We start from the raw sequence: 12,143 nt of genomic DNA, 5'->3' as shown, positions 1-12,143 counted from the left end.
ACAATAAAAGTTTTTAACAAAAAAACTCTGATTCCCAACAAGCACAAGATAGCAAATTTATTATTTGCTTCATGCCCTATGCTACAAATGGAAGTTATTTACAGTCATTAAAAATGTGGACAATTTTTAATATTACAGCTGGAAAGAGTTGGGACTCTTAGCAAAAAGATGTAGGCAATGCTTATAATCTGATCATAATGTGATTATGCAAGAAGACCTTAGGTTTGAAATCAGACAAGTCTTAAGCCACTAAAAGTTCAAGCTTGAATGCTAAATTCCATAAGGAATGTGCACACTCTAAACATTAGATCTAGGGCTGCAGTTCTAGCCCCGGCCTGAAGGGGGTCACTCTGAGCACTGTACCCTCAGGAGCACAAGACAATATGGCCTACCCCATCCCTTCACTCACATGCAGAAGACAGGTTATCGCCACTTCTGCTTCTGGGACGAGAGTGTCTTTGTTAGGTCATGGAGGTGAAAGAGGTCTAAAGGGCAGAGAATGTATGGTAAAAGCAAAGCACAGGGAAATTATGGTTAAAGCACAGTGAAATAATGGTTAAAGCACTGCAAAGAACAGTAATATCACGGTGATATCATGATAGTGTTGTGTCCAACAAAGGAGACACGATCCAGGTGTGTATGAAGCAGGCATAACCTTTATTACATGTGCACACAGGAACCAAAGCCGATGAAGCACTGACTCAATTCACTGATACAAAAGGATACTTTTTATACAAAATCACAAACAGAAAACCCACCCAGAACAGATTCAGTACAATTCCATGCCATATATGGTGTAAAGCAAAGGTTGCTAGCCTTGGTACATGATAAACTAAAAATATTTTTGGGTTCCTTTATTGTTTAAGCAGACAGTATGTACTCCTAGATTTTGTTAATCACGTCTTAAGCAGCTATCAGGCGCTCTCGGTTCTGGTCAGGCTAGCTTCAGAGCTAGCTCTGCCCTTCACGTTGGAAGGGAGTCGGGAATGATCTGCCGTTGTTCGGGGGGGGAAAACCGAACCTCCTCAGATCTGGGTCACGGTGGTGGTGACTGCACTGGTCCTGCCACGCTGTCTCTTGATCTCCCGTGCCATCTGGCACCAGGTGCAGGAGTAGCAGAAGCAGAGGGTGCAGAAATCGCCACACAGGCTGCCCTGCAAGGCAGGAGGGGAAGACCCTAATGAACACAGATCCCTGAATGGCACTCTGTCACTCTATTCCCATCTCCAGCCATTTCCCTCTCTCGCTCATCACACCTCCCACGCATTCGCTCTCTTTGCCTCAGTCACCTCCCATCCCTCTCTCTCTCTGCCTCCCTCGACTCCCATCTCTCACCCTGCCTCTCTCGTCTCCCATCCCTCTCTCTGCCTCCCATCTCTCTCTCTGCCTCCCTCGTCTTCTATCCCTCTCTCTGCCTCCCATCTCTATCTCTGCCTCCCTCGTCTCTCATCCCACTCTCTGCCTCCCTCGTCTCCCATCCCTCTCTCTGCCTCCCTCATCTCCCATCCCTCTCTCTGCCTCCCTTGACTCCCATCTCTCACCCTGCCTCTCTCGTCTCCCATCCCTCTCTCTGCCTCCCTTGACTCCCATCTCTCACCCTGCCTCTCTCGTCTCCCATCCCTCTCTCTGCCTCCCTCATCTCCCATCCCTCTCTCTGCCTCCCTCGACTCCCATCTCTCACCCTGCCTCTCTCGTCTCCAATCCCTCTCTCTGCCTCCCTCGTCTCCCATCCCTCTCTCTGCCTCCCTCGTCTCCCATCCCTCTATCTGCCTCCCATCTCTCTCTGCCTCCCTCGTCTTCTATCCCTCTCTCTGCCTCCCATCTCTATCTCTGCCTCCCTCGTCTCTCATCCCACTCTCTGCCTCCCTTGACTCCCATCTCTCACCCTGCCTCTCTCGTCTCCCATCCCTCTCTCTGCCTCCCTTGACTCCCATCTCTCACCCTGCCTCTCTCGTCTCCCATCCCTCTCTGCCTCCCAGAAATTCCATCCCTCTCTCTCTCTCTCTGCCTCCTTCATTTCCAGTCTCTCCAGTCATCCACTCTGCATCCCGTACATTGATCCCGTATCTCTTCCGCATGGAGCTCCGCAGGCAGATGGACACGGGGCAGGGCAGGGGGTTGATGCCAGTGTAGGCAAAGCAGAAGGTCTCCAGCAGAGGCATGCAGCAGCACCAGCCGAATTCGGAGGCCGTGTGGCACATCAGGCAGGGGAAACAGAACATCCCGCAGCAGCCTGGCCAAGAGAAACACCAGTCACTTCAACTGGTAACTGTTGACTGACTGTGAACGCTGCAATCACTTCTACCTATATTGACAGATGTCTAGATAGGAAGAGCGAGAAAGGAAGAGTAAAGAAAATATGAGTTTTTAATTAGCTCTGACCTGTTTCACAAAGTTAGAAAGCAGAACCCCTTGAAGATAATTTTAATACATTTCAAGCCAATCAAAGGCAGCAGCTGCGCTGAGCAGTTTCACGTTAGCTGAGTCACGCTGAAGTGTGAACAGCTGTCCATAGCTGCTAACCTTGACTTGAAGCAAAAGCAGAATTGGAAGTCTCCGTATACAGCTCTGCCTTCCACCCTTAAGAGAGGTGATTTGTAGAGGTGATTAATATTTGCATTCTCCTAATTCACCGTGATTGCTTGCTCTGGTGTTTCTTGATAGACAAATTATTTAATAACAACTGAATGCAAGCCGAAGGCAAGTTTCTGTCTTGATAGACAAAAAACAAGTGTGTGTGCATAGCATGAGTGTGATCACATTCTGTTCATGTGGTGGAAGATTCACAGATAATCAGTGTGGTCACAAAGATGGTAACAGGATGTGGACACATGCACACAGTGCTTCTCTAAATTAAATGTTGTCTTTGTAGAATGTAAAATGGAATCTAAAAGTGCCGCAGCTAGTTTTAGAAAGACATTTTGGCAGGGTAGAGATCATTAAACATAAAATCAGAAATGAACACAAGCATAAAAGTTCAAATCTGTCCGCAGGCACGTATGCGTGTGAGCCTGCAGATCTTTGTACAGGGGTGTGTGCATGCCTGCGTGCGTTAGCGTCTGCTCGTGTTCATGTGCACGCCTGCGTGCGTTAGCGTCTGCTCGTGTTCATATTCATGTCTGCGTCGTGTTCGTGTGCATGTCTGCGTGTGTTAGTGTCCACTGATGTTTGTGTACATGCCTGCGTCGTGTTAGTGTCTGCTCATGTTCGTGTGCATGTCTGCATGTGTTAGTGTCCACTCATGCTCGTGTGCATGCCTGCATGTGTTAGTGTCCACTCATGCTCGTGTGCATGCCTGCGTGCGTTAGCATCTGCTTGTGTTCATGTTCATGTCTGCGTAGTGTTTGTGCACATGCCTGCGTCATGTTAGCATCTGCTCATGTTCGTGTGCATGCCTGCGTGTGTTGTATGTCCACTCATGTTCATGTGCATGCCTGCATGCATTAGTGTCTGCTCGTGTTCATGTGCATGCCTGCATGTGTTAGTGTTTACTCGTGTTGGTGTTTGTCTGCGTCATGTTCTTGTGCATGCCTGCATCATGTTAGCGTCTGCTCGTGTTCGTGTGCATGGCTGCGTGCGTTAGTGTCCACTCGTGTTCGTGTGCATGCCTGCACGTGTGCAAGACTGCACGTACGTCTATATGGACTGCAGGTCCATGCAGTCATGCGCTAACATCTGCACGTGGGTGTGTGTGCCTAAAGAGGTGATACTCACAGACTCCCAGGTCCGAGCAGCAGTCACACACACCGCTGCTCCATTCAGCACTGCTGTGAGATGTGGTCACGGTAGTCACCTGTTGCACTACTGCCATGGCTACTGAAGCTGGGTTGACGTGCCCAGCGTAGAGATAGTGAGATGACTGGCCTACTGCAGAGAGACAAAGAAAGAGTCCTTCTCATTGATTCAAATCAACTTCTTCAGGCTCTTCCTAGAATTACAGTTTCAAAAACCAAGTGCCCAACAACAGAAGAGCCCGCTTATACCTGTCAAAGTTAGTCTTTGGAACACCAGATTACACAACAGACCTCAATACACGAGCATGCACACTGGCAGACCTCACCAGCACACAGGGGGGCCCTTGTACGTGTGGGCTATCTTCTGTGTACCACACACCTTGTCACTTCACTCACATACAGCCGCAACACCAAGGCAACAAGAGCAGACATGAGGTGCTATAGATCTGTCCAGAGGGGAGTCCTTGATTTCATTTCCAGCTTAGTTCTGGCCAGTATTGCGATGGACTATGCTGTCACTGACCTGGATCCCTCCTCTATTCATGTGTTCACTATCAGGCAACAACCTCCCTCTCTGCCCACCTCCAGATTACACTGCACACCAGCACATGGGCACACTGACACAGCCCAGCCAGCTACAGGACCTAACCCAGCCACACAGAGGGGCTACAAACAGCTTAGACCCATGGTTCTCAAAACGAGTGGCCCCAGGTACTACGCCATATGACCCTGGAAATTTGTTGTGTGCATTGAAAAATTGGGATGTTTTTTCATATTTTCTATTTTAATCAAATTAGTTTATGTGTCAAATACACAGCCTATGTACTGCGATACAGTGCACTCTAATACTTGAGTGGACACAAGAGCTACTATGTAATTCTATACCATTGTATAGGAATGCGTGCTACGAACGTACTGTAAGTGACCAATTGTATTTTAAAAAGTTATCTCCAGCACATAGGCATGTAGGAGAATGTCCGTGATTTTGGAACACTGGCAAACTTGTGAGGACAGGAAAGCGTGATAGATAACAGAAAAATATTTAAGAACTGTTCTAGGTTAATTGAAGAAAAATACACCGAGCGTCTCTGTGTTTCACTCCATCCGCATGAAAGAAAGATTTCTTTTAACTTCTGAGATGGACTCCTGAAATGGAAACGGGGAAAAACGCAAGCTTGCGGATTGCTAAAGCAGGTAAGCCCCACATTATTTATGAAGAACTTTGTTTACCGTTGGCAAAGGAGCTGACGTATTATGTGTGGAGAAAAAGCTGCTAAACAGCTCAACCTGCTGCCCCCTCTGAAAGACACAGTCACTCAGAATTAATGATATGGCAGATGATGTCAAAAGTACGCTGATAGAGCACGTTAAGATTAGCAGATGTTTTTCACTGCAATTAGAGGAGTCTCTAGATGCTTCTGATTTGGCCAATTTGCTTGTTTGCGTTAGATACGATTTTAAGGGCATGTCCAATGAGGACTTTCTGTTCTGTAAGCCGCTACCAACAGGAACTACAGGAGAGCACATATTTCAGCTTCTGAATGAATTTATCGAAGAGAATGGCCTCGACTGGATAAAATGCATCGGAGTTTGTACAGACGGTGCTAGAGCGATGACAAGCCGACACAGTGGTGTAGTTGCACGAATCAGAGGTTGCTCCAGATACAAAGTGGACGCACTGCAGCATTTACCGCGAGGCCTTGGCAATCAAGAAAATGCCTGAGGATTTAAGATCTGTTCGACTGTTGTGAATTGAATTGTATCAAGGCTCGACCAATGAATTTACATCTGCTTTGCTCAACTAAACAGGCTCACCCCTCTCACTGAAATGGTGCTTTTTTATTGTTTATTTTTAATTGTTGTTGTTCCTGTTGTCATTCTGTAAAGCGCTTTGAGAAGCCACCTTTTAAGGCGCTAGATCAAATAAAGTTTATTATTATAATATTTATTGTGTGTGTGTGTGTGCGTGTGCGTTCATGTTGGTCATTGAGATTTTCTGGGGTCCCTATGAGAAGATGACTTGTAGGTGGTACTTGGATGATTTGGTTTGATCAGGGGTGGTACTTGGTCCAAAACGTTTGAGAACCACTGGCTTAGACAAATAGCATTCACACATACCAAAGAATGTATACAACATTCAAAGAATGCAATTTAAAAAATCAAGAACCCACAGCAAAAGAAGAATGATTTGATCCAGACTGCAGAACCACTAGAATAGCACTGTAAGAACTCTCAAGTCTAAAACATGAGATCACAACGCAGATCTGTGCTCATGATTCTGCAAGGTAATAACCAACCACGACTGCAACCTTAAAAAGAAAAAAAAAAGCTGATGTAAGCCAGCAAGTTAGAAATGGAGGAGTCAAACCAAATTACTTCTGTGAACAATTGAATATTCTGAATCAATCAAAATTCAGTGGAATGGAGCAACCAAGTGCAACAGTCCATATACAAATGTTCAAAACGTGTTGTCCAAAAACGTAGAACACTTAAACCAAAGTGACATCTGTGAAGAATCCCAAAACTCTGTAATGTGCGATTGAAGAACAGATCCCAGCTACACATACTTTGATCTAGGAATAAGTACATCAGGGAGTTTGGACTTGGCAGTGAGGGCACTGAAGGAAAAGATTGCAGGATTCTATCTGCCACAAGAAGGAGGCTTTACAATAATCAATTCCTCATTAAAATCTGGCTCAGAATATTTAAAAGCATCTTTCAATCCCTTGTCCTGTATGGCAGTGAAGTGTGGGGTCCACTCACAGACCAGGGACAAACACCCCATAGAAGCCCTCAAGAGAGGGTTCTGTAAAAAAAACCTCCACGTGCATAGAACAACACTAGACATGGTGTACAAGGCTGAATTTGGCCACTACCCAGTGCAAATAAATGTACAATAAAATATTGACTACACCTAAAAAGCAGAGACCAGAACTCTGCCACAAAGTGTGCTGAGCCCAGCCAAGAGCCCAGAGACGAGCCCCCTCAGCCATCTGGTCCTGAAGCTCACTGTCCCACAGTGACACCAGCCAGCCTCTGGACAACACTGCTCAGAGTCAGCGAAATTCCAGCACCAACCTCACACGTTCTCAAACACACAAACTGGAAGGCTATTGGGACCCTCATCAATGACACACACAGGCCAATGACACACATCACTGCAGCAGCAGCAGTAGTGGAGCACAGTCAGTGGACAGATCTCCAGAGCGGAGAAAAGGCTATTCTCTAGAAGCTGAAGTTTAGCAGAAGCCTTTATCTGGGAGCTTGTGGTGCAGCAGATCGCTGATCAAGAAAACGGGTGTTTGCGCTTGAGTAACTACAATAGAAGGGCCAAAAAAAAGGAACCATCTCGAATGTGTTTTCATGCGTTTCTGAAGCACAGCAGCCAGACATGACTGTGAAACTTTGTTACACCATGCAGAAGCAACAGAGTCTATCTCACCACCTCTATTGGTACGCACCAATAAACTGCACAGATAACACTGCCAGCATATGAAAACCAACAACCTGCAAGATGACAATCTTCTCTTAACATGAATGATGGTCCAGAAGAGACATCACCACAATTTCTTTCTGGTGGTGATTTTAGAAGACTAAAAAAAAAACTACTGTTGCGATCATTGTGCAGTCAGATACCAGTGAACTGCTCTTTCAGCTGGCACAGTGAGAAAAGAAAAGGCTAGAAGCTCTTACCGTTGTGCTTTTGAGTCTGAGATGAGTAGGCCGAAGCCTGAGCCTGTGTCATTTCAAAAGCCATCTTTTACTGAACGATCAAGTTCTTGGAAACGAAGCACGTGACTGTACCAGAAGAAACATTCATCATCCTTGACCACGGGGATTTGAAAGATCAGAGATATTCAGACCCAAAGACTGTCGTATGTTCCGTAAAATATAACAGGCATTGTTCAGTTTGGATGTCTGACCTGGTTTGAGGCAGAGATCATGCTGCGGTTACAAGTCCTATAATACATCAAAGATTGTTCAGGAAATCCTTTGCTGTCAGCTCCCAAAAAATACTTCATCTAATTTCCTCTAAGTAAAACCACTCTCATCCTCCAAAAAATAGACTGAACACAGTTAATTCCACAACTTTTGTGGCAGTCTAAAGCCTATATTGAAAATGCATAATTTAATTAGGAAGCATTCCTCAGATATGTACTGTAAGGTTTAGACTTTGCAACAAAGGTTTTACTGCAGAACTGTGTGGAATTATGTTGATGACTACATTATGAAATTATAGTCAATATGTTATTACATTGCTTGCACAGAAGAGCTCTTTGTCAATATTTACAACAGTGTATTCTTGTGTACACTGAGAAGCCAGCTGCAAAATTGACCTGGCATCTTTAACCAGAGAACTACAGTGCCTTCAGAAAATATTGCCTTCACACCCCCTGAATAGCTGCAAAACGCTGTGTAAAAGACCAGATTTTTTTTAATACACTGAAATGATTTACTTTCCCTACACTCACACAATACATTCAGCAACCTAAAAGGACCAAAATATCTTGCATGTTACAACAGCTCATGAAAAATGAAAAGCAAATACATGATTTACTGACATTCATAAATTCACCCACTCAAGTCAATAGTTTACAGAAGCACATTTTGCTTATGCAGCAATGAGTTTGAGTCTTCTTGACGATGTTTGTGTTAGCTTTGCACGGGGCTTGCACAGATTCTCAATGGGATTCGAGTCTGAGCTTTGACTGGACATCCATCTTCTTGTTCTGTAGCCACTCTAGTGTTGCTATGGCTGTATACATGGAGTCCTTGTCTTTTGTCTTTAGAATCAGGTTCTTCCAAAGGATTTGCCTCTATTAATTGCCTATCCTTACAATGAGCTGCTGAAGAGTATTACTATAAAACACTGCTGCCAGGACCATGCTTCATGACAGGGATGGAGTTACACAGGTGATGAGCTGTGTTCAGTTGGCACCAGACAGAGTGCTTTGCATTCAGTCCAAAGAGTTCAGGTTTGGTGTTACTGGACCAGACCAGCGAATCTTTTGCCAAAGGGTCTCAGGGTTTGGTATGTGCCTTCTTGAAAACTCCAGGTGTGCTGTTATGTGGGCTTTTCTCAAGAGTAGTTTCTCTCTGTCTGCTCTCCTACAGAGGCTGAATCTGTGTGGTGCTGTAGAGGTTGTTGTCCTTGGAAAGGTTCTCCCATCTCAGCCATGGAACTGTGTTAGCTCTGTCCAGGTGGTCACTGGGCTGCTGGTCACTTCTCTGACCAGGGGCCTCCTTGCCCTCTTGTTCAGCCTGAGTGGACGGCCTGCTCTAGGAAGAGTCTGAGTAGCTCCATATTCTTTCCATTTCCTGATGAAGGACCTGACTGTGCTCCTGTGAACTTTCAGTGCCCTAGATATGTTTATACACCTCTCTGTCCAGATCTACCCCCTCCTAACAGTTCTATCACAAGTTGTACAGGCAGCTCCTTGGTCTTCATGTTAGAGTTCCCTCACTGAAATATACTGTCAACCGAAGGACGGTCTACAGACAGGGGTATGTGTCCTGTAATCATCCATCCAATTGAACTGACCACAGCACAACTCCCTTCAAGATTGAGAGTGATCTTACAAGGAAAATTAGATGTACCCGGGCTCGATTTGGAGTTTCATAACCAAAATAAATATTTATTACATCATAACATTGCTACATTTCTTTGAAATTACTTGTTAAACATTTGACGGAACTTCTATTCGAAATTGACATTATAAAGCAACGCATGTAGATCAGTGACAGAATTCCATATAAATGTACTGTACATCTATTGTTTGCAACAGAAATTGGGGGAAAAAAATGTGAGGGGGATTCTTGCTTTCTGAAGGCACACTTACACAGACAGGAGCCTTTCTTTCAGTTAACAGCAGTGTTTCACAGCTGTCCCCCTCCAGGTACACGTGTGTGCTTTAATTTCACACTACTGACTGATATTGCTGATCTGCCAACTGTCCAGAGAGAAACCACCAGGCAGCCCTGGGCTGAAAGGAGCCTCCTACCCTAACAGACTAAAGGAACTTAATATTTTTAGTCTTGAACACCAGATTAGGGTACATGAAACAAGAGTTCAAAAGCCACAAGGGTCACTGTCAGAGACGACCCAACGGACCTCTTGAGAATCAACAGTGAAACAGGAACCAGAATAGAAATTTTGGGAAGTGCAACTAGAACCAAGAACAGGTGGCACCTGTTTGTGCAAGGGGCTGGCCAAGGCTAGGACAAGATGTCCAGCCATGCTATCACAGCCAATAAGCAAGCAACTCAAGCAAACTGGACAGGGCTCCTCTCCTGTGTCACTCTTCTTCTCTCCTGTGTGCTGTGCTCTCCTCACACTGCTCTTGGCGAATATCCACTAGGAGTTACGGTAGGAGAAGATTGGAGCCAAAGACTCGCTCAGGAAATGTCCATAGGTCACTGATTGCACACAGTGCAAAAAGGATTTGAGGGAACTGTGTGTGCTTTCCAGTTAAAATCTCTTTCGTTGACTATAATGCCATCTTTCATGTGACAACAGGACTACTCTGAACTCTTGGATGAAAGTCAAAAGCAGAAGGAGAAGTAGCTGCCTCCTGAGGAGTCAGGGAGGAACTAGCTGAGTGAAATGAAACTTAAATTAAACAATTTAAACAAAGGGCACACCCCTTGACCTCAGCCCTCATGCTCAAACAATATCCCACACACCCATATACCGTACATACACAAGATTTAATCGCGAAGGAGGCTTAAAAGAACAGCAGACAATCTGGCTCTAAAGGCAGCAGTTTTTCCATCTACAGTGCCCTGAAAACGCAGCTCCCTGAGTGAAACTCAGTGGAAACTACACAGAAAAGCTTTTAAAAGTGAGAACAGGCAGCACTCCTTCACACAAAGGGTAGCAGGAGTCTGGAACAAGCTACCCAGCCATGTTGTTGAAGCCGATACCCTGGTTTCTTTCAAGGCACAGCAGGCTGACACCCCCCCGGCTCTATTAGCTCCTAGCTGCCAAACACCCTGAATGGGCAGAACTGCCTCCTCTCCTGGGTAGCTTCTCTTACACTCTCGTGTGCTCTGGTGTCCTAGCTGGGAGACCCCAAGCTCTGTTCAAATTCTGATTTTAGGCGAAACTATGACACAAAACACTCATTTGGCTCCACTGTCTGTTAAAGCCCCCTTTTTAACATAGTAAAAAATAGCCCTCCTCACCTGTGGGGTCTTGACCAGTTTTTAAAAAAAAGTGTTGCTCCGAATCCCTGCAGCAGGAAAGGTCACAGCAGCAGGAAGGTTGCCTCGGTGGTGCGTGTAGACTTTGTACAGGATCCTGTGGTCAGAAACATGGGGGAAGAGGAGGGGTCTAGAGAGCAGCTGACAGGAAAAGCCATGTCAAAACCCAGATGAGAATTAATACCTCTCGACAGGAATGCGTCTCTAAAGCTAAATTTTTCAAAACAGGAAGTCTGCAAAGAAACAGAGATATTTGTCTTGATTTGTTTGCTTTTCCTTCTGTGCCTGGAAAAGCTGTGGATGCAGCTGTCAAACAGGAGCATACTGAAATGCTGATAAAGGAGAGGTGGCTATTTGCCCCATCTAACTTGTTGGATTGTAAAGTTTCAAGGTCCCCAGAGTTTGGGCTTCAACCACCTGGCTGAGAAACCTGTTCCACACACCCACCCCCCTTCGAGTAAAGAAGTGTTTCCTCTTCTATGTCCAAAACATCTATGAAGCTTCTTCAACTTGTCCATAGACGACAGGACCCTGAGGCCAGGAATCATTTGTGTTGCTTGTTGAACTCTGAGCGGCTATAACACCTTTTCGGTGGCTTGATGACCAGACCCTAACAGTATTAATTGTGCACTGCAGAGCTTAAGCACACCTTCCCTGACGTTCCTTACCTGCACAAGTAAGTCCACAGCCAGACGGTACCTGCAGAGATCACCTGCGATCACCTGTGTGCATATCTCTTGGCTGGCATGTGCACCATGGCGCCCTACCTGTTGCCTGAGCCCTTTCGAAGCACAAATAGTGCCAGCGGGCGACCAGACCCGAACGACCCAGAGCACAATTCGCACCTTGAGGGAGTCCGGGAGGCACTCTGGCTACACAGATCAGACAACTGTCAAGACAGGCTTTCAATCAATGGTGCTCAACACAGCGGCTATGATTACAGGGGGACCTTTCCAGTTCAGAAACCAGTAACCAGATTCTTTATGGGGTTGTCTAATCAATTGATCCATCGAATGATCAAAACGGTTGATTGGCTCAGAAATCCTTATGTGGCTTCTGGGCTCACAGACACAGGAATTCAGGTAAAGTGGCAGCAGTAATCTATGTATCCCAATATCGGGAAACCGAGTTTCACTTTTTCCTTTCTCTCGTTCTGGACCGAGACTGCAGTGTAGAATCTGGTGCATGTGATATTCACCTCCCTTG

At 45.6% G+C, this 12,143-nt stretch overlaps 1 protein-coding gene across 1 annotated transcript; it reads right to left on the bottom strand.

Moving 5' to 3' along the window:
- Window positions 1-635: 635 nt before the first annotated feature.
- On the bottom strand, window positions 636-11,032 carry ponzr1 (plac8 onzin related protein 1). Its single transcript, XM_088912297.1, has 4 exons — window positions 10,920-11,032; window positions 3,715-3,867; window positions 2,055-2,233; window positions 636-1,154 (listed from the first exon to the last, which is right to left on the bottom strand). Exons 2-4 carry the CDS (start codon window positions 3,809-3,811, stop codon window positions 1,026-1,028), a joined length of 405 nt encoding a protein of 134 aa, XP_088768423.1. The 5' UTR covers window positions 3,812-3,867; window positions 10,920-11,032; the 3' UTR covers window positions 636-1,025.
- Between the last annotated feature and the right edge of the window lie 1,111 nt (window positions 11,033-12,143).

Source organism: Atractosteus spatula, chromosome 3 (assembly GCF_055471065.1).
Source record: "Atractosteus spatula isolate fAtrSpa1 chromosome 3, fAtrSpa1.hap1, whole genome shotgun sequence".
Classification (NCBI taxonomy): domain Eukaryota; kingdom Metazoa; phylum Chordata; class Actinopteri; order Semionotiformes; family Lepisosteidae; genus Atractosteus; species Atractosteus spatula.
This window is presented reverse-complemented; position numbering and strand designations above follow the sequence as displayed.